General features: G+C 39.8%; 1 protein-coding gene across 1 annotated transcript in view; it reads right to left on the bottom strand.

Moving 5' to 3' along the window:
• Positions 1 to 9,812: 9,812 nt before the first annotated feature.
• LOC145451640 (P-selectin-like) overlaps positions 9,813 to 23,844 on the bottom strand; it is a 28,742-nt gene continuing 14,710 nt past the window's right edge. The window contains exons 11-20 of the mRNA XM_080329848.1: positions 23,223 to 23,401; positions 21,097 to 21,334; positions 18,611 to 18,783; positions 17,500 to 17,737; positions 16,143 to 16,315; positions 15,409 to 15,643; positions 13,702 to 13,868; positions 12,621 to 12,867; positions 11,663 to 11,838; positions 9,813 to 9,982 (exon numbers count right to left, since the gene is read on the bottom strand). Of these exons, the coding sequence (XP_080185974.1) occupies positions 9,966 to 9,982; positions 11,663 to 11,838; positions 12,621 to 12,867; positions 13,702 to 13,868; positions 15,409 to 15,643; positions 16,143 to 16,315; positions 17,500 to 17,737; positions 18,611 to 18,783; positions 21,097 to 21,334; positions 23,223 to 23,401 (1,843 nt within the window). The 3' untranslated portion in view covers positions 9,813 to 9,965. The remainder of the gene's footprint in view (positions 9,983 to 11,662; positions 11,839 to 12,620; positions 12,868 to 13,701; positions 13,869 to 15,408; positions 15,644 to 16,142; positions 16,316 to 17,499; positions 17,738 to 18,610; positions 18,784 to 21,096; positions 21,335 to 23,222; positions 23,402 to 23,844) is intronic.

The following is a 23,844-nucleotide window of genomic DNA, read 5'->3' as shown; positions in this document are numbered from 1 at the left end:
TCAAATACCAGTATATTTAGTTAGTCATTTCGTGCACAAAGCTTCAAGACTTATTTTATGTACAAGGGGCTCTCACTCTCAAAAGTGATATACAGTGCCTTTTTCTTCGATTTTCACACGCTGTGCGCCGCGGAATATAATACCTAATTCGATACATGGTTGTTGAGAATTACCCTAGTAAGCGTGACGGCAGTGTTTTAACGGGAAATTGGCGATCTAAAAGTACACGCAATTCGTATTACATGAATTATAATAACCCGCTACATTTATGAAAACATAGCAAACATCGTCGCTAAGCGCGACCAAAAATTTCGGGATTTTACATGTTTTGTGGAATGTTAATTTACTCTGAATACTCATTAAGGATATGTCCAGAGGTGGTCAGTAACGAAGTACTTCTACTTTTTCTAAGTACTCAAGTAGTTTTCCTCTACTTCTGGTACTTACTCAAGTAGATCTGATTTTTGCTACTTCTACTTCAACTTCAAAATATTTTGTGATCTACTTACTTACTTTTCGCTATTTTCAGTTTGTCAAGTAGAAGTAGTTCAATCTTCCAATCAGGAAGATAGCCTAAGGAATTTCGGGGCTGTTTTCACGGAGTACCAACATTTAATTTCCAAAAAAGTTGAGTAAAGCCCGCAGTGGATACGGCGTTACCAGTATGATTTCACGAAAGTATTGGTGAATATTATTTAGGTAGCTGGTTGGCGTGATTCCGTTCACACAGGGATATCTAGAACTAGATATCTAGATATCCCTGAGCTCACACCACATTGTCGCCCTTCGCCCATATGAAATAATTCATCGCAGTATATATGGCTCATCATAACGTTTGAAACTGATGTTTTGCAATCTAGCATTTACTTGTCATATCGTAATGTAGCATGTCTATGGCGCTTCCTAACCTGGCAAAGTGGACTCTGACATTTGTTGTTAGTTTTAGAGCTGTTTCAGCATATCACCTTTGAAACTGTCTGGACTAAAGGCATGAAAAATGTGTTCCACTTTTAGAACTAGTATTTATGTTTCATTTTCAATTCCCAGTATCATATACTTTGAGTTATAATTAATATCAGTTCTTTTGTATGGATAGCATACATGTTGAAGTATAAAAGCAAGTGTAGTAATGCCTTTAATTTCCGTAAATATATAGCTACACAATATGGCATTTTTACGGTCCACCATATTTTTTATTAACGTTTACTAATCGCGCAAAGTGTTTACACCGTATCTTATACAACTTCTCCGTATTGCTCTTCGACTAAACTACGGACATTATAATATCGGGGATAGCGCCATACCATGCTATTTTCTAAAACGTGCTGTTCGAGAAAACAGAGGATAAGTATCGCATTTCCATATCAATCTTATCATTTTCATCCCATGATGTGGAAGAATGCTTATGCTATCGAAAATTGGATATCTGCTGGTATGCATCAATATAAATCAATCACCTTTCGCAGCTTAATTTGCACCTTTTTGCAATCCATGTGAACGAATTATAGGATCGTTTTCACAACTACTTACTTACTTGAGTACTTTTTAAGTCAGTCAAATCTACTTCTACTTCAAGTAGTTTTAGGTTGCTTATGGAAGAAGTACTTCTACTCGTACTTGAGTAGATATTTTCGTCGCTACTTCTACTTCTACTTGAGTAGCTTTCTTGACTACTTTGACCACCTCTACCACAAATAAACAATTTCACAAAATATTTTCAAAAATCAGCCGAGCCTGACTTGTACTCATTATTGAAAAGTGAAAACTATGATTATGACGCGAAGATGAAATGAAAATGATTAGAGTCTACCTATAAAAGTATGATTCACTTGTGACTCGGAACCGTTACAACTATGGTTCGAACTCCGGTCGGGTCTGATCAAAGTTTTCGTTTTGGCAAACAAAGCCTACAAAGACTGTCAGCATGTACAATCAACCATGCGCATATGCGCAGTGTGAATATAACTATAGCTAAACACAGAAGGAGTTGATGCGTTTGATCCCGCGATCGGCCGGCCATGGACGACAAAATAAAACATTGAAGCAAAAATTTCTTCCAGTGATTTGCTATGTTCCCTCTAATTTTTCACAAGTCCGCGCGCACTCACCAACTCACTATGTGGTCCCTTGGACAACAGTGCGTAACGACTAAAAAAAAGGTCGTTACTTCGGCTTTTTTGTGCGCGCTACACATTTTTCTGTGCGCGCAGCTTAGAGGGAACATTGCTGACTTGTACACAGTGTATTCGATGTTTCATATTGTGGTAAATAAATTGTTACCAGTGTTTCGTCGTAGTATTGTATTGACCATATTTCTAGATGCCTGGAATTATACGTAGCCTACATCGATAATTCTATGAGGGAAGTTTTGAGAGATTCAACTGAGTATCCCGTCTAAATATCGTACGAGTCAGAGCTAATTGGTTTGGTCGTAATAAACGAAGGAGTTTGCGATAAACCATATGGCGGACTGCGACGTTTGCATGTAAATCATAGAGCTAGGAAATGCTGAAGTCAGACTTGGACAGCTAGATAATTTTAGCTGTCTAAGACCGGTGGTTCTTATCCTTTTTTCTTTTATGATACGATGAAGAAATATTATGACTATTTAATTGCGTAGCTCTCGAATACACGTACATTTAGCGGTGTTGGGATCAAGTCACTACCTTCGAGTCACGAGTCATCTCGAGTCATTGCACATTTTGACTCGAGTCAAGTCAAGTCAGTCGATTTCCAAAGATGACTCGAGTCAAGTCAAGTCACCCGTGAGAATATGAACGTATTAACTATATTCGTTCGATTTAAATCATACAGGAGTGTGTTGGTAAAGGTGAGCACTGAGCACTGAGCACTGAGCAATGTAAGCACTGAGCCGTCTAGGAAACGAATATACTAGGGGTGGCGTGAACCTCTGAAAGGTTCAGGTTCGTGTGAACGCGAACCTTTTTGAAAGGTTCTGTGTGAACTCGAACGTGAATCTCATTACGTCACGTGATGTCATTGCTAATTCCAACCCTACATTTCAGTGAAGTGATAGCCCATATTAATGTACAGGATACGTAGCGACGACTCGGGCCACATAATGCCACAATGCTGAAGTAGCCTGCATATTGATGCTTTAAACGTCGCCAAATGTATCAAGTGGGGCAATCAAATTATATAATATCCCAATAAAATCAATATCTTCCGTCGCTTTGCCAACAATTTCGACGGGACTTGCAAGGCAATATAAGCTTACGTCTTGACCGTCTAGGCCAGAACGGACAATATATTCGGCGTGTGAGTATTGCGACGTCGATATTAAGCAAAGTGTAAACGGGTTTCTATACTTGCTACCGTTATTACACCACAAGCTCTACAGCAGTAGCCAACACCCCAATCGCACGGATTTTGTTTTTATGATACAATAAACACATGACTCCAAACACCTGCTAGATTTTTTACATCAGACAACGATATCAATTCCGTTGACTGGTTGAATAAGCATCATTCGCTGACTACATGTAATGTATTTCGCTCTTGATGTTGTGTAATTGCGGTTCGAGCTCACAGCAGAGTCACTAAATATTCACAAACGGAAAGCTGGATATTTCCAGCAAACTCTTATAACAAAGCAAGTACAATTTGAGATTGTCAAGGTGCATGCTCGTGTGGTGTTGATTCTTTTTTATCCTGCCAGCGCCACGCATAGTGGCCCGCAGTTGAAATGCAATAAATTACAATCAGAGATGTTATAATGAAGTGAAAATTGTAATATATGAAAAAGGTTCACAGTGCAGAACCTACCAAGGTTCGTTTGTGAACGTGAGCCTCTAAATTTCTGAGGCTCACACACAGAACGCTAACCTCATGCTCACTCCGCCCCTAGAATATACGTTGCTATTGGATTAATCTACTGCTACTGTTACTACGACGACGTAAGCTGTGATCAGAGATGGGCAGAGTCCGGTTCAGGAGCCGGATCCGGAGCAGGATTTTGATGAATTTTGCTGTGGTCGGATCGGAGCCGGATTCTGAATCTGTCATAAGAGCCCGATTTGAACAGGATTTAATATGCATACAGAATTTTCAATTTTGTGTGACTAAGGGTTAATTTATGTGAAATTCAATAAGAAAAATGGCTCTTCAATATTATATCCGTAGTTCGGTGCACTCAGTGCTCTGGGTCAAGCTGAGGCAGGGTCCGGCAATAGATGACAACGTTGAAACCGATGATACCGGTGATATTCATCAGATACATATGTAAAATATCTGCAGTGATTGATTGATGCTTGATAAATGGTTGATTCCTGTCGGTGGATTGTGGGAAGTGTTCTTGTAGTTTCAATTTTCCTTGGTTATTTGTTCCTATGTTTCCTATGTTAATTTTGCTCCGAGTCACGAGTCAATCCACATTTCTGAAGCACCGAGTCCAGTCAGGTCTAGTCATTTTTGCAAAGTGACGACTAGAGTCATCTCATCACTGATATTTAGTTAATCATTTTGGTGAAAAATCCTCAGAGCATCTTTAACGCACAAAGGGCTAGTATCATTTTCCACCATCCTAGCATCAGAGCATTAGAGAAATGGATGCAAAATTATTTTGGAAATTTGTTTTAAAATATTTTAAAATATCAATGGTTTCTAGGGCTTGTTGTTGTTGGTATCAAAGGATGCTACTTGTGGCAAGTTACCGAAGCATGAAGAAACTTGTGGGATATTTTGCAGGGTTAAGGAGAAAAATGTGAATCAGAAAAAATCTTGCAGCGTCACCACTCGATTCACTGGCTACCCTGTATACGTCAGCAAACCCGTCAAAAACTCAGAACATTCAAGCTCCATACTCTAGATTAGTCTACTTTGTAAAGTGTTCCTGTTGTTGGTGACATCGGAAGACAATGTTTGCAGGAGTGTTAGTAAAGGCAAAAATACAGTTTCAGTCTCTCTAATACAGACTACAGTCTTTATATTTCTACGCTTAAGGCTTCTCAAATAGCTACAGTGAAGCTGAAGAAGTAGGGTCCGGGGATTTCGCTAGCAATGACATGGAATCAGTGGTCAGTAGTGTAGCAATAACGAACAAGGAACAACTCATGATTCCGCAGTAAGAGATAGAAAGATAATGAGAGATAGAGAGGGAGAGAGAGAGAGATCAGTTTTATTTTCGTCTGTACCATCGAGATGCTTTGACGATGGAGATGCGATACGACCTTCAAGTGAGGTTCTAGTCTGCACCACCACATTTTTCCTAGCACCTAGCGGGATACCAGTATTCGTGTTTTTGGACTGACACACCGGGGGATTGAACCCACGACCTGCTGAAGCCGGCGCATCACCATTATGCCACCTCGCTCGGTATAACTCTTCGCCATAAGGGATAAACAACGAGCGTATTTCTGCACTCAATGCTAGCCTTATTGGGCTCGAAAGTCACGTGACTTCTGGTTCGCTGGGGCCAAACAACTATCTTAGATAGCCGCTGCCTGTGTTAATTTGCGATATTGGTCTGTTTTTAAATCGTATTTTCTGTCTCAGTGAGGTTGTTTGAAGTACAGTTCTGGGTTTTATGTTATCTTCTATGACTTATTAGCTAGTTTCAGAACTTTTAGATACTAACTAGGTAGGATTATGTTGTTTTGCAGCCGCGCAAAATGCCAGGGTATAACGTGCCAATTTGTTATAATGGATGAGAAAACAATTCGGAGTAGTCTTTCCATCGACTTCTGAATTGCCAGAAAACGACAGGAAAGTGACTGAAATTAATAAAGCTAGTGAGAATGATAAATATAATTAACATTTGAACTATGTTGACTTGTTTGTTTGGTGGTATCAAATGTCATACCGGTATCTCGTGTGCCCCAAGACAGCGTAATCGAGTCAGCTTCAATAGCAAATGATTTAAGATAAGCCACAATTATTAGATTTTTTAAAAGTGTTTATGTAGTGAAAGTGGCCTAAGAATAGATGCATTAACTGCAGGCATCGGTTAGCTTTTAAGATATCTGTGCCATTTATCGAAAAAGATAATCAAGAATTTCGCTCAGCCAAATTTATATTCAACCATGCCAATCAGAAGGAAGTTATTGATTGTTTCAAGGATAGTGCTGAGAAGACTGCTATTGCCGGACAAGGATAAGAGTACCGTACTTTCGACTTGGTTTTTTTGATGATGCAGCGATTTACAATTTGGTATCATTCTAACTGGAATGTAAATATTCTTTTAATGGGAGACCAGGTCTTGCTGTTACTCATGACACTACTTCCTATAATTTAGTACTGGCACTGTTGCCAATGTTTTTCTAAATTTTGGTCAAGTTTCTATACATCAGTGTTGTTCAAAAATAACTTTTTTTTCCAAATTTCACTGGCTCATGAACAAAATTGTTAGGTGGCTTGAAAAAAGGTTGCACACTAGATTTGGCTCAATTCCAACATGCAGAAGTGAAGCTATCAGATTTAAAAAAAATTGAATTTATTGAAAAAATAAAATAGTTTTATTAAATTTTACTGGCTATGCCATGAAATTGTTGAGTTTTCAAAAAATGTTTAGCAAATTTGGCTAGTTGAGCCAAATTAAAAATTTTCTACTTTCAGTAGCTTTTGCATTGCTCTATACAAAATTTACACAAATTTCTTGAACAAAAATCAGAGGGTAATTCATAACTATTTTATTCTCTTTATAGATACTTTTAGATGTTTAACAAATCAATGCAAACATTGATGCTAGCCTCACTAATCTGTACCTGATTGCTGTGCTAGTGAAGTTGCACTGTGCGCTATATGTAAACCATATCCGGGGCATCTCTGATCCCGGCATCTTGTATGATGCAATTGGTATCTCTGCAAAAAACTGCTCTCCAGAAGACACTATCTCCATCATCGCAAGAACGAGAAGCACACGCACGCTATTTACCCCTTGAACTGTGAGAAAATGCAGCTCAACTGTCTATGGAATGACGTCACCGTAGGGAGGTGGAGCGACACACTTCAAGACGCTACCGGCCTTAAAAGTCGGGACCACATATACTTCCTGAACTTGTAGAAAACTAGAAATCCACCCAAAACGCTGGGAAGGAACTGACATTGTTGTCGACATATGGTACATCAATGCCACCAGTAGGTCATTTGTGAGACCAGCCTCGTAACCATACGGACCCAACAACACTGGTATCCCTTACCGTCGTTCTCAGGGCCAGAGCACCGTGAATTTACACAAACGCCGTTCAGGATCTTGGCTTGTCAATGGAAGATACTTACGTTGACGCGATGCAGAAACGCAATAACTACAGATTGCCATGGAGTGCTCACAGTTACACTGCTTGCTGCTATTCTCGTCAATTTCGATATACCAACACAGTCCTATCAATTGTATTGCTTATGACTGCCCATTTTCAAGCCAACTCTGTGTGTTTAAGTGAGTCGTCAGTTTAAGACTACCTCCACAGTAGCAGTGTATAGCTTAAGTCAAAACTGCATCCGTTTATGGCAAGTTGGCAACATTAATCAGGAATACCTAATCTGTGACCAATACCTACATTCTATCTGTTTCATTCTCGGTACAAAGGAAATACATTCTCAAGTTGTGAATTTGTCGAATTTATTGGCCAGTTATTGGCCATCCGACAGTCGACGAGCATGTCCACATTCAAGTCGAAATACAAGCAATTACTACTAAATAAATACAGTCCATCCTCAAGATTACCGGACCACGACTGACCAATCGATCTCGCTTCCCATGACATGCCGCCCTATTTATTGTCGCTTTCTTTTTCTATACTATCTTCTTTACTTTCATTCAGTGTGCATGCCTCCTCTTTACATCGCCTAGGCCAAGGTGGGTGTCAGATTCCATAGACTGCTCCTTGTCGCTTCGACACCTTCCTGTCTTTTCATTGTATCGCATTTTTTTGTGGTGTATTGAACTGATAAAATTGCTAATAAACCAATGATGATGATGATGATGATTTCGTCAGCACTCTTAGAATTTTGTAAAATCAAGCGAGAGTATGCAACTATGCAAGATTAAGAAAGTATTGTTGTGGAAATATAGTTATATCAGAATCTCGAGGGAATCCTCGGGTCCAAAACGAAGAAATGGCATAAGTTTTGAGTATGCAATGCACAAGCTGCCCTGCACTTGTCAAAGTACTTGTGATGCTGGGCAAGTACTATAGTATCACCCACTCATTTCAAAATGAAGACTTTCTTCTAAACGCTCAAGTCTATTAATGATCTTGATTTGGTAGAATAGGGACACTTGATATCTCAATACACACATTACAAAAGTGCCGCAAACATGTCCTAAAACTACTTTAAAAAATATAACACTCCGGCAAGTATGCAATATTACATAGTATTTACTATCTTCTTTACTTTCATTCAGTGTGCATGCCTCCTCTTTACATCGCCTAGGTCAAGATGGGTGTCTGATTCAATAGACTACTCCAAGTCGCTTCGACATCTTCCTGTCTTTTCATTGTATCGCATTTTGTGGTGTATTGAACTGATAAAATTGCTAATAAACCAATGATGATGATGATGATCGTCTGTTTGCACCACAACATAAATGCTTTAAAGTTCAAGGGTCTCTTTGCTTTTTGATAAGCTTTTTCTTTCTTTCTTCTCTTGCTTGCTTCCATACGTCCTCGTCAGTGGTGCCGATTTTCGAGCCTCATCGGCTTTACTTAGCCATCTGGGCTTGATTCCATGACGCTGCTCATGTAGTTAGGTAAGCAGTGGGGAGTCCAGATAAGCCTCCGACCCACTTGCGTCAAGTGGGATTCGAACTCAATTCCAACGCTTCCCCAATCTTTCAGGTTATTTTGCAGTTACCAACCTCTACGTCATAAACTTTCATTATACTCATGGCTGAACTGAATATTTCCCAATTCTTTGCCATCACCACCATACATTGCTGATATCGGATGGTCGTTGTCTAAATCATTTTGACTTCTTTTGACCAGATTCGGATTATTTTTGAAGAACTCGCAAATCGTAAAAGTAGCTTAACCAAATCCATCTGAAATCAAATTTAACACGGTACGGTAATGTTACAATATTAATAATCTCCGATGTTGACTGATCACTGTCTCCGTGTTGATAAGTATACACTTGAAGCATAATAATGCTGCAGCCATACGATGAATAGTTAGTAGGTCCAGATGAAAGTACTAAACCTTGGAATTACTTGTTTGAAATAGGCTATCTTAAACTGCTCTATACTCCATCATGTTAATTGAATACTATACATTGTCATCTATCTGGACGAAAAAAATCAATCCTGTAACACAAACACATAATGTGGCAGCAAAGACCAGCGCAGTAGCAGAAATTGCGACATACAAATGCATTACTGTCGCAGAGAAGATGATACCAGAAACGCGCTTGGCCCCAGACGGTGGTTGCTATGCTGAAAAGTCACGTGACTTTCGAGCCCAATGGAGGTGAAATTGCATTGACCCTACATCCACAAGGGGCGCTAAAGGGTTGGGAATCGTCTAATAACCAGAGATGGTCGTATTCCCAAATTTCGGGATTCGAATCTATCCGGCTCCGGCTGAAAGTTAAAAACTCGGAGTCTGAAAAAATCCGACTGGTGAATTTCCAAATCGGAGTCCGAAAAAAATCAGACGAAAATCATGCTAATTTTTCAGATGTCAGTGGAAAAATCCGGCTGAAATCCGACCGCCAAAGCAAATTTAAAATCCGGATCCAGTCCGGCTACGTTGAAAATCGATGAAATCCTACTCCAGCTCCTGAACCAGACTGTGACCATCTCTGCCATTACATGGCTGCTCAAGATTATGACTTGACAAATGACGTGCACGCATGAGTAACAATTAAACTATGTAATGGCATAAAATTAACACAAACCGAAAAAAATTGCACAAATGGCAAATCTACACATAAAAAGAAACTTTTATAAATCTCAATAGATAGAGCAGAATGGAGACAGTCTGTAGGTCGTCACGGTGTCCACGAGTGCTTCATCCCGCCACAGGAACTGAAATAGAAATAGGTTTTCAGGTATGAAACGGAACATTCTCGTGTATGAGTTCGCAGAGACAATTTCATGCGCAAGTCAGAAAGACATTGCTAAAGCGAGCCTACACCTTTAGTTTGCTATTATGGAATGTGAATGTGTAGTGTACAGTGTATGGTTTTTCTGCATCCTGCTCGCGAAGATCATTTATACGAATGGGCATGCGACATGGGGTCGGTAGCGAATCAGCTCAGACGTTATTAGGTTGACAGTCATATGACCATTATCCAATCTAAAGTAATTGTTTGGTCATCCTTGCCGTCTCTGTCGTGGAAATACAGATTTCGCGTCATTTGTGCCATTTTTAGTTGTGCCTCTGCAATCGCCTGGTTGTCAAAGCTATAAGGAAGGACGAATTGGATGACATGTGGAGGACATTCGGGCGTCCTCGGAGGACATTTTCGATTTTGAAGAAGGAGGATAAGTCCTCCTGAAAGAGGGCGTATGGTAACCCTAGTGGTCTTTAGCATGACTTCGCGAGCTTCGCCTTGCCTAAACTTTAATGGGGCCACGTAATAATATCTAATATGAAAAAGGCAACATTAAATCAAGTTTCCAATATTACATTTCAGTTGCATACGTTTGTCTTAATTTTATTGAGGGTTAATTGTGATTATTGAAGGTTCACCGGTACGTAACATTTGTTTTAAAAGTTTTACCGGGCTGCGAGGTCAAAAAGGTTGAGAACAGCTTTCGGCACAATGATTCCAGTAGTCGAATCTGAATCTAGTATTAACTTTGATGATTCGCGTTGAGTAGTAGTAAGATATGTAGTACAAAGTTACGTACGTTCGGGGAAAGGACACATAGGTGAAGGCCAGATCAACCCTCATCGTTGTTCAAATATGCAATGAAATGGGTATGGTCGCAAAATTACCAAATAGTCGCCCTCCAAGGACGCCAAAATGTCCTCCTTTTTGGTAATTCGTCCTCCTTTACAGCTTTAACAGCCAGGACATTGGACAGGCACAACAAAAACACTCCATAAATGATGCGAAATCTGTAATGCGTATGTTAGAGCGGGTCTTTGGGGAGTCGGACTAGGAGAATGACCTCTTTTTTCCGTCAACACAAAAGTATTTTTTATAAAAGTGGGGCATCCGAGAGTCGAGTTGGAAAAAAGGACTTTTTTTTGTAGTCAACACAAGATTTCCTGTAATCATTTTCAATTGAGCAGTTGTCTAGTCTGGTAATCTAACTTTTATGATTTGTGAAAGTGTCCTCCTTTCCGAGCCCCAAAATTTGGTAACCCTCCACTCTAAATTCAAGGCGTGCAGTTCGACGCCACATTTGTGTTAGTCAATGCTGTGCTAATGTTGTGTGTTCAATGCACAATGTGGTATCTAACTCAACGTGTAAAATTCAGAGTTACACACCACATTTCAACATATTTTATGTGTTAGTCAATGTTGTTTGCATCAATGCACAATGTGGTATCTTACTTAACGAGTAAAATTTGGAGATAGGTGCCACATTATGTATTCGCAAACACAATATTGGCGAACACATAATATATGTTGAAACGTGCTTTCTAACTGCACGCCTGATACTCGATTTAGAATCGAATCACTCAGGCACTCGATTTTGCCCAGACCTAGTTTAGAACCACTGCCTACGCGTCGGCCTACACAGATTACTCACATTCGCACGTTCCAGGAGGCGCGCTCCACTCTCCCTGCGGTGAGTTTGGCCTTCCTTCCAGACACCTTGTAAATCGTGTGCCGCCAACCCATTTGAAACCGCCATTGCAAAAATAGGTGCATCTCGACCTAAACTTGCTACCCAGAGTGCACCTGATTTTGCCGTTCTTGGGCTTCCTGTAATTACGCGACCAAGGTTAGAATTCATACACAGTAGGGTGTGACTTTGGCAACTAAAATTCTTTCAGCATTCACGAATTAGATTAGAAGTAGAATCACTGAATTCGAAAAAAACTTGGAACTTGAATTAAATTCATAATTAGAAAAAATGCAACTAAAATCAAATTCATTTCAAGTCAAATCAGAGACCATTCTCATAAGCATTTGAACGAGAAATGCCTGTACACTGTATGGTTGTTCAAAATGAACCTTTTCAATTATATTGGATAGAGGTTAAATTGTTAGATTGTCTATAAAAAAACGCCGTACGTCAATTTCATCTCGATCCCGATCCCGTAGTAGCAAATTTATTGCGGTGGATTTGAATTTTTTGGATTTGAAAAAATGGTATTTACGATGGGTAATTCAATAATTGTTGTACAAATTTGTAATAATCGTTGTTTTAGACAACCTGACAATTTCAGAGAGTTTAATTTGAAAATATTTTTTTTAATAATAAATCTACTCTTATAGCTAAGCTCATCAACTAGCCAGTCAAATTTGAAAAAAAGTTATTTTTGAACAAACCTACTAAACACCAATTTTCTTGGCTCGTTTCGCGCTATCCAGGTCTCCTGTTGTATTTTTCGGAAGGCCAGGATTACGTTAGTATTAAAATTAAAGAAGAGAAACATCTCACAAATTACATTCGGAGTAGAGTAGCGGAATTTCGTTCTAATTAGTTTAATTAGACTACTGAATTATCTAGTTGTCTAGGTGCGGTCGTATGCGAAGCTTACCGTCGCACGGAGCAGTATTTCTCGTGGCATTTTGGCAAAACGCCCGTCCAGCCCATCGCGCCTTTGGTGTCGACTATGCACTTGGACTCGGCCACGCCGGCGTCAATGATCTTGCTGTCTTTGGCTGTGGTCATGAATAGGCCCCGACCGGGCTGGCACTCGAAAGAGCATGTGCTGTTGTAATCGTTGTCTCTCGTGCAGTTTTGGACCATGTCGCCGTCGCTTACGAGGGATATGCATTTCCGCGCTGTAAAATATAGTTAAGTTTTTAGTTAGATAAATTTCAGCTTTAACAATTTACGATTTTCATGACAGTAACATGCGTATGACATTGTAAGTTCTTTAATGAGTTAGTCCTTCTGAAACGACAATTGTATCTCCAATATAGGCCTATTTATTGCAACCAAGCAATTGGTATTAAGCTGTTGCGTTTCGATCAAACAACAACGCTATCCAAGTAGAAGCCTTGCATTTCTGAATTGATTTCATGCACCAGTAATCTATAGTAATGTATCAGATACGTATTGTAGTAGATTTTGTTTTTATGACTCGAAGAAGATTTTGGATTCCGCGAAGGCTGGCAGATTAGCATAAGAGTCCCCCAAGCAGAATCGGACAACTAGAAAATTTTGAGCTTTTCAGAATCAGAATAAAATTTCAATTAAAGCTCCACAATTTTTCCAAATTAAACTATAATGAGCATTACAGAATTTTGGAAAACTTCGAAATTGATTCAGGTTCAGTTCATATCAGGTCAAAGTTCATTCTCATAAGCACGAGGATGGACGATGCTTCTACACCAAACTTGGCTTGTTGCGCACTATACAGCTCTCATGTAGCATTTTAAGATAAACCAGAAATCAGATTAGGATTAAAATTAGAGCATATAAACATTTCACAAATGAGATTAGAATTAGAATTAACGTAAAGAAACATTTCACAAATCAGATCAGAAATAGATTTAGCATATTGCTCTAATGTAGTCAAATTATTAACGAAGAATTTTCTGGTTGTCCAAGTCTGGGCCCAGGTTGGTAATGGTTAAGAACCACTGATGAGCAAGTATTATTGCGGCCAATACCTTTGCAAGAAGGAAGCGGATGCCTCCAGGAAGCGTCGTATTGTCCAACTTTGGTGCACCTGTTCGTCTTGTTCCCTACGATCTCGTAACCCGTCGGACACGTGAAAAAACAAACGGAATTGGTCTCGTTGCCGTTGCTGCATTTGCTGATCAGTGCTGAATCGGTTCTGAAATGGAATGCACTTATAGTCAGGAGAGTACGACTCGACACTTTACAATAAATCCGATGGATAGGTTAAGGTGATATTGAAACGACTCCTGTTCGTTCATACATTGATACATGGATTATTCGAAATTTCATGCCGATGACGTGATATTTTGTGATACTATTGTTGATATACAATGTTCTTTCCAATTCTCTACTACTTGCTGACGATTACTCCTGGCGAGTGTCAGCCGAATATATTCGGATTCATTTCAATATGAAAATACCATTCAATTGTTTATTGAAGTTCTGTACCTTCAAGAAGCTCTTCAAATACATAGATTTACATACAATCATTGTGAATCTAAGGGCGGAGCTCATGAAGTTTTCTTACCCGGGAGAGGCTAATCGTCTGATTAGGACTGTTTATCGTTGCGGATAAAGTTGGATTGGGTGAGATTTCGAGCGAGGATTATCCCGAGTGGTCTAGTGAAACTTTTAAACTAACGAATTAAGTTGCTTCGATTAACAGAGAAGCATTCTGCATTCTCCCGGATAATCTAACATTATGATCTCGGCCTCTACAGACTAAATTTTCTGCCGTAATCAGAAGGGATTGCTCCGAATCTCCGTTGTGCGACGAATGCGGCGTCATAGAAACCGTCGACCACTTCTTGATATCATGCATAAAATACGAAATTCATAGATGCTTTTTAATACGTTATTGCAATTAGTTACATATTTCATTCACCGTACGCAACCTAGTTACATTATCCCAATTGTCGACCGCCGCTGCCGAGTTCGTAATAAGTTGCAATAAGTTTATTTAGTCACCGCTTGATTTGAATTACCGGAAGATCGTGGCGCACAATGCCATACATGGCGAAGGCAAAGCCACTTATTCAAGTGGATAACGTTTCGGACTATAATTCCAATTTTACCGCTTATACTTTTTACAATTTGGATTCGGAAAGTAAAATGTAGTTTTGAGATGCATTTTTTATCCCTTCTATGGGCGAAATCGTTATAAAAAACTTTGAAAGTCATAGTATAAACATTTTTCTCACTCGTAACATGGTAATTAAAACAAAAAAAGACAGTTTCTGGGCCTATCTTTCAAGTATCGGTTCTGATACACGAGACTTGAATCAAGTAGTATAGAATGTCTCCAGTCGTGTGACTCGTGTGACTCGATTAGTCAAGTCATGCGCAATGACTCGAGTAGAAGTCGAGTCAATGCACAAATTGACTTAAGTCAAGTCGAGTCATTTTCATTTTTAAGAAAATGACACGAGTAAGTTCCTTTTGGGTTAGCATATTTTGAGATCTGGAAAAGAGGACACTTTTTACAAATCACAAAATTTGTGATATCGGACGAGAAAACGGGCAATTTGAAATTTTTTACGGCAAATACTGTTGTGTTGACTAAAAAGTAGGACATTTGGGTGCCCTCGGAGGACATTTTGAGATCATGACAAAGGAGGACAAATCCTCTTATAGGAGGACGTATGGCAACCCTATACTATTAGTAATATTCATTATCAGGACGTCTATATACTCACATCGCATCGCAAGATACCGGCTGGCAACTTTCTACATTCGGCGCCCAAACCATATCGCCGTTATCCTTCATAATGCAAGTCGTTGCCGTGGAGAACTTGTTGACATTTGTGATCTTGTCGCGGATGAAATGCTGTCGCTTGCATCTGACTATGCATTTGCTTCCGTAGCTGTTCCCGTTGCCGCAGTTGAGCCGAGTCGTGGCCTCGTTGATCATCAGCTCGGGGCATTTTTTGGCTGTGGGAAGGTAGAAATTGAGTGTGATTCAAAGTGTTGGTTATAGTAATGCCATTATCCAACAGACAACTCCCTAACAAAAGGCACAACACAACAAGTAAGCAACGTATTCCTTTCTGATCAAATGTCTTGAATTCTACAGATGTGGCCAGTAACGAAGTACATTTTCTTTTTCAGAGTGCTCAAATTGGCTTCGCCTACTTACTCAAGTGGTTTTAATTTCATTCCACTTTCATTTCATAACTTTCAAGATTTTTTAGACTAAACCAGGTCTAAAATACTTTCCCAGAAATCGCGACTTCTACTTGTATTTGAATACTTCCAGATGTGGTCTAAGTAGTCATTTGTTGTCACTATGATAGAAGTAGAAATAGCGTCACAAATTACTACATAGTGTATTGTAGTGTAGTGTAGTGTAGCAGAGGATAGTCCTCCTGCGGCATAGATTGCAGCGACTGTATCATATTTTTGAAATTCGCCACAACGCGTTGACACTCACGTTCGCATATTGGCGCTGGGGAGCTCCATCGCCCAGTGGCCGAAACAGAGTCGTCGTCAACGCAGCTTACAGTCTGATCGCCTACCAGTCCGTAACCACTGTCGCACGTAAACTCGCATTTGGCACCGAATATCAATTCTCCAGAACACTTCTTTCGCCCGTTGGCAATGTTCCTGAATAGTTTGAGAGATGTTTATAAATCGCTATATCCGAGGATGCTGAGCGCCTAGCAGGATAGCCGCGGAGAGCAGTTTTTGATACTTTAATCTGACCTCGTCGAGGATAGAATCCACGACCTAACGATTAAAAAGCCATTACGCAACCATTACGCTAACTCGCTCGGAAACTTTTTCACATTATATTGGTAAGATAGTGAAGGCTGTGAGCCAAATGTGTTAGCAAACCTTTTGAATTATTCTGATAAGCAGTATTGTGATCCGCGCGTGCAGTTTGGCGCGCATATCTAATCGACTATTAAGCTTTGCATCGGATATTGCATCGTATCAGCTGTCGGTGGTTTTGTATCGAGCGAATTCGCTATGCGACGTCGTTGTCAATCATACACAATGCACAGCTGCACACGTTCATTCCGTTACTGAACAACATCTCAATACAGTATGACTCGGACTTGACCCTTTTCTCCATGACTTGGACTAAGACTGACTTGTAACTTCTAGAGTTGTTCACAAATACCTATTTCAAATTTTTGCGGTTATTAGCTAAAATTGTTCAGCTGGATAAAAAAAACGTTGCAAACCAAATTTTGCCCAATTCCAACGAGTAGAACTAAATCTATTAGTGTTGAAATTGTTTGAATTTATTACAAAATATTTTTTCTTCTTCAAATTTCACTGCCAATCCCATGGGATAGTGAAGTTACTAATAAAAAGATACACAGCAAATTTAGTTCAATTCCAACTGGTAGAAGCGAAGTTATTGAAGTCGAAAATTTTGGATTTGACTAAATAGTGCTCGCTGTGGTTAAGCAGAATTTATGATGAAAAAATCGAATAACTTCACTTCTACGTGCTGGAATTGAGTCAAATTTGTTTTGCATCGTTTTGTAGACAACTTAACAATTTTGTGGCTAGTCAGAAAATTTTGAAACGATTATTTAATATTTTTTCACAATAAATTCAAAATTTTCCAACTCGAATAGCTTCACTTTCACTCCTCGAATTTAATCTAAATTTGGACTGCTACGTGTTTTAGCCAACCTAACGATTTTAGCTGATAGCCGGAAACATTTGAAAAAGAAAATATTTTTGGGACAGTCCGACTGACTACTGCGACCTTCTCTGTTTGTTGGTAAGTTATAGTAGTACCGATCTATCGATAGTTACACAATCTCCGTTACCTGATACGGTTACACTGCTTCGGCCGACACACCGGCGCCCTGCCGCTCCACACCATTCTACCGTTTGAGATCAAGCAGGTAGTCTTGAATCGATCTATCACCTCCGGAGTTCCAGACATCCTCGTCATGAAGTAGCCTTCGTTGCATCCCAGCGTGCAAACGCTTTCGAATTCGAATCCGGAGGTACAGGTCAAGTCGCTGGACTCTTCGTCGGAGTTGATTCTCGGACACGAACGCCCTGGTTGAGTTAGGAGTGATGGATAACGGACGTTACGTAAACGCCTCGGAAATTACAGTAGCAGAATATACGTATAGCGTTATCAATATGTGTCATAAACGTCGTATGCCAACGTGGTCAATAACGACGTACCGCTTACTTACCGCTACTTACAATACTTCTACTTCTACTTCTAATTGAACAGTTTTTGAGGGAAAAGTGCTTCCTTACCAGTAGAAAGTAGATAGTGAGTTCGTTTAGGGATAAGTTTGCATCAATTTTATGTTCGAAATTGTCATAAAACGTGCGAAATAGCTTCTGAATCACGGTATATAAATACGTATGTCTAGTGTCAATAGTAATTTTGCGTTAGTCGTGATGATACATCATGTAATTATGAAGTAGCCACCTACTATTAATCTGGTAAATGTATGCGGCTACTCGACGAAATCTACTTTGTGAAACTACTTACTTGAGTATAGTAGTTTTGGAATGTAGTGGTAAATCGCTAGGGTAGAATTTACGGCGTTTCTTCTACTTCTACTCGAGTAGCAAAGCTGAATGCTTTGACCACATCAGGTCCGAAGCCGCCATAGCCTGGTCCATGTGGTGCGGAAATAAAGCAAGAAGTAAAGCTCAACATACTGCCTGAAGTTTCTGCTAGAGGACAAGAAAAACAAAAAGGACGCGATGAGATGCATGAAGTAACATTTAAATCCTATTGTGAATTAATGACGTAGTGCCCTACTTCTCAATGCCCATATTAAAATGTTTTAGGATTTTTTGAAGTTTTCTTTGGCATTCATGTTATGGATTTCAAGTGTGCTGAAGTTAAACTCGCATTGCAAAATTCGAACCTTTTCGGAGATCGCTATTACAACTCGACTGTCTTACTTATGCATCGCGGCGTCGGGCTGCTCCATCTGCCTAGAATCTGATTCGGAGGTCCCTCGTTACATTCCACCACGCGCTTGCCGGTTATGCGGAACCCCTCCTCGCATTCGAAAGAGCATTGCGAACCGATGTGCTCGCGCTGAGTGCAGGAAACGCGCATGCCTGGCGTGGTCCTAGCGGAAAAATATACGACATGAGATTGGCGTATCGATCAACTCTGAGAGTGCATGTAGCTAAAGGGGTATTTATTAGTAGATATTTGACCTCTGTAGTGTAGACCTGTATAGATTTCCTGTTAAATTAAAACTTTAGATCTAATGCATGCGACCGCCTGCAGATCATAGCCTATATATTGGTTATGCTTGACAATGACAATCATACACTTTTCGCACGATAAACGCAGCATTGGTTCAGAAATTCTATCAAAGCATTACCGGAAAAATCCTTACTAGAGCCCTCAGTATATCAGTGCTTTAAGCAACTGATGTCATAGAAAGGAAGAAATAACACCATGTTATACGTCTGTACCCCAGTTAGTCTTTCAGTCTGCGTTAAAAGAAAATCGTGTGACCAAGTTGGGTCTGACTTGTTGGTTCTCAATCACCATGGTCGGTCTTAACTTTTTCGACTGTTCTCCAAATATATTATACAAATTGGTAACTCAATCGCAAAAGTTGGAGGCTGAAGAAAGACTTAGCGCAAGTTTTGTACAGAACAGTTCACGACCAGTTATATGTGAAAACTGCGAAGACTTTTTAAACAAAATTCGTCGAATTACGACAGAAAAATGTAGCCAAATTGGGCACTATAACAAAGGCTTGCAAACAGCAAAATCGTATTTCTTAAAAAAGAAACCGAACAATCATTATCAAGTTAGCGATTTTTGACAGGACGTCGCATTACGGAAACTTTGACAGAATCACGTACAGCTGGTGTAATAATTAGAAGGCATAAGCATATATCCAGAGGTGGTCAGTAACGAAGTACTTCTACTTTTTAGAAGTACTCAAGTAGTTTTCCTCTACTTCTGGTACTTACTCATGTAGATCTGATTTTCGCTACTCCTACATCATAATATTTTGTGATCTACTTACTTACTTTTCGCTATTTTTAGATTATCAAGTAGAAGTAGTTTAATCCTCTAATCAGGAAGATAGCCTGAGGAATTTCGGGGCTGTTTTCACGGAGTATCAACATTTAATTTTTATAAAAGTTGAGTAAAGCCCAGAATTTTCGTCACGCTTTGCGCTCAGTGGATATGGAGTAACCAGTATGATTTCACGAAAGTATCGTTGAATATAATTTAGGTAGCTGGTTGGCGTGATCCCGTTCACACCGCATTGTCGCCCTTCGCCCATATGAAATAATTATTCGCAGTATATATGGCTCATCATAACGTTTGAAACTGATGTTTCGCAATCTAGCATTTACTTATCATATTGTAATCTAGCAGTCCATGGCGTGTCCTAATCTGGAAAAGTGGACAGTTAATTTTTTTTAGTTGTAGAGCTGTTTTAGCATACCACCTTTGAAACTTTCTGGACCAAAGACATGAAATACATTTCTGCTTTTAGAAGTAGTATTTATATCTCACTTCCGATTCCCAGTATCATATACTTTGAGTTCTAATCAACATCAGTTCTTTTGTCTGGATAACATACATGTTGAAGTACAAAAGAAAGTCTAGTAATGCCTTTAATTTCCGGAAATAAAGCTACACAATATGGAATTTTTACGATCCACCATATTTTTATTCACGTTTACTAATCGCGCAAAGTGTTTACACCGTATCCTATACATCTTTTCCGTGTTGCTCTTCGACTAAACTACTAGCCTTATAATATGAGGGAGTGGCCATGCCATGAGATTTTCTAAAACGTGCCATTCGATTAAACAGAGGATTATATTCGCATTTCCCTATCAATACTATCATTTTCATCCCACCATGCGAACGAATGCTTATGCTGTCAAAAATTGAATACCTCCTGGTATACATCAATATGAATCAAGCTCGGCACTGTTCGCATAGCTCAATTGCGCCTTTTGAAAATCCATGCGAACGAATTATGATCGTTTTCAAAACTACTTACTTACTTGAGTGGATTTAAAATCAGTCAATTCTACTTCTACTTCAAGTAGTTTTAGGTTGCTTATGGAAGAAGTACTTCTACTCGTACTTGAGTAGATTTTTTCTTCGCCACTTCTACTTCTACTTTAATAGCTTTCTTGACTACTTTGACCACATCTGCATATATCTCATTAAATTCCAATATGTCCACCAATGTGCTTTGAAATTTTACAGGCCCCCAAGCTAAAAGAGTTGAGTACCACTGGTCTGTAATCTGTATACATAGCACCACAAGATTGCTATACAATGAAAATATATAAAGGTATATAGAATCGACTTGGAATAGTCTTTGAAATCCACATACGCCACACTCAACCCTGCAATAAATTGAGATACTATACAATACATATATACCCACATGATTTCCAGACACATCTGTTTTTCGCATCTTGGCGGCGAGCGGGTCCATTCCACCTCTCCGTTCAAGAGAGAACACCTGGTCGTGGTGGGTTCCTCTTCGTCTAGCACGCTTATTCCGTCGCTGGCTACCATGTGATATCCTGCCTTGCAGGAGAAGGTACACACGCTTCCGAATACGAAACCGTTGGAGCAGTCTACGCTGGTCGTGTCCAAGTCGAGAGGCGAACATTGTTTGTCTGCGATTCAGAGATATATTTGAAGATACTCTTAGATCAGGGGTGGCCAACCTTTTAAGCCAAAGGGCCACATTCGATTGACGAGCTATTGCGCGGGCCACTAGACGCGCGAAGCGCGAAAATTTTTCCAAGTTCATAGGTCAATGTCAATAATATTGTCACTAGACTATTTTGCGGGCCTGCTGTATATCGCTGGGCTCAGTTTGCAAGGACTGGACTATTCGGCGCCTGAACATATCGATATCGAAAGCTTCGACCAACATGCGTCAATCATTTTGTGCCTATGGTTTCATAGTCGCCAGTCTTCCTGCAAGCGCAAACGCAAGGTCGCATATGCTGAACGACATGTCTCGTAATCGCGAATATAGTTAGAATCAATTTGATACATTAGGAGTTTTTTCATTTTCACAAAAAAGTTACGATATTAAAAGCAAGAAATCAAGTAACAACATGATGCGCGAAGCGTGTAGTAAATTTTTACTTTTGATAAATCTATCGCGAATTGTTTTGCTTTATTCTAGTGTACGAAGATCTACCATCATGAGACTGGCTCATGGATCTGCCAATGCGTCGGAACTGATATTTTAGTCATCACATCTCAAGTGTTGCGGCCAGACTAATAAAATTTTTAGTTGGCCTTGCAAGTTCACAATCTGTGCAATCCATTTTTGATAATATTACTAATTTGGGAAATTACCTCGCGGGCCACTCAAAACCTTCACGCGGGCCACATGTGACCCGCGGGCCACGGGTTGGCCGGCCCTGTCTTAGAAGTACAGAACTTCAATATAGGCGTCTTATTTCGGTTGCTTCATATGTTCCAATGTCGCTACCGCACCACCAAAAATTTATCCATACCACAAATACCATTCTGGCACAGTGACAGAGATACGTTCAGGCTACATCGTCGAGACACACAAAAAACGCAAACATAGCAAGTTTTACTTCAACATGCTTCATACTACATTTATACTGTATACTTGTATAGTATTCGCGTGTTATGAGATCTGTGGTGGTCCAACTTCTAATTTTACACTAAATTATAGTTCCAGTCCGTAAGGAAGGATTCCTTTAAAACCTGGCGCTTTTGAGTAGGCTACGTATAAAGCAGAAATATTCAGAAGCGTATCGAAATGTCGCAGAACATAGCGAACAATACAGATGACGACAATAAACAACTAAAATGCAAGATCATACGTCGTAGATAACATTCATACTTCTATACAAAGCGCCGAGCAATTCCCGTGAAAGCTGTTATGATAAGGTGTATGCTATTAACGAAAATGTGTTAGCGTTTGTTAGCATGTACCAGTAACACTGTTTGACAGTTTGGCGATACAATCATACTACGTCACGTGGAGAAGCAGCCTATATAACGCTTACTTGTAACCAGATCAATTTATCTTAACTGGAATCTGCTGGTTCATCAACTGCCAATGCCCCATAGGCTATTTGTTATCTAATGCTTGTTAGAGCAGATAATTGCCCACGATTGCCCATTCCGTGCCACTGTGTAGGAAAATTGAATAGGTGTACATAAATATAGGTCATTCAAAGGTAATGCATTGGAGGCCACCAGCATAGCGAGGATGGTGTAATACAGTATAAAGCAGTATTGTATTCTATTCTTTACTGACAGTCCTCATTTTTATACAGTATACTACTGAAATATCATCTGGAATCATCATTTCACGAACTGAGTGTGACTTCACAGGGCAGTGATAAAAACAATAAAAAGCTTTCCTCTCTGGCTTCACTGAAAGCATGTCAAGATTGTACTGTCTACATATCGAGATATATGCAATAACAGAGTACCAAACCAAAAACTCCAATGCATTTGTTACAGAATAAGTTTAATAAAGCAAATCCCTTGGTCGGAACAACTTACAATCGCATCTGGGCGGCGCGTCGGTCCAAACCCCTTCTACGCTGCTCTGGTTCCCGTTATCCGCGCATGTAATCACAGGCTGCCCAACTACCACGCGTTCTGGGGCTGGACAGGAGAAGGTACACGTCGACATGTGTTGCACCCCGTTTGTGCACGCGTATTCGGCTCCTGCCGGGGTCCTGCGTGAGAATAGAGAATATGCTTTGAACAAAAGAAAGGAATCAAGATGCGTTTTGTGATGTTACAGTGGTGGTCAGAAACGAAGCAGTGCTTTGGTGACTCGTCTTGACTCGACTCGTTTTTCACATGCGCAAAATGACTCTACTTGAGTCAATTTTTGTATTGATTCGATTTGTACTCGAGTCATTGTGTACGACTCGAAGCAAGTCATATGACTCGAGACTAGGACTGCCAATACAGACATTTCATGATAACTTCGAAGAATAGTAAAGTTACCACATTATTGGCATTTCGTCTATCAGTCCTGATGCTTGGACAATAGAACCAGAAACTGTTTTCAGATACGTTTTCAATGAAGCATTTCAGATTCAGGCCAAGGCCGTTATGCAATCCATCACGTTTGACGCCGTACCGCATATCGGAAGCTCTATAGGGCCAGAAA

This window comes from Botryllus schlosseri, chromosome 12, assembly GCF_051294905.1.
Source record: "Botryllus schlosseri isolate E-star chromosome 12, Bs_hap1, whole genome shotgun sequence".
In the NCBI taxonomy this organism is placed as follows: Eukaryota; Metazoa; Chordata; class Ascidiacea; order Stolidobranchia; family Styelidae; genus Botryllus; species Botryllus schlosseri.
This window is presented reverse-complemented; position numbering and strand designations above follow the sequence as displayed.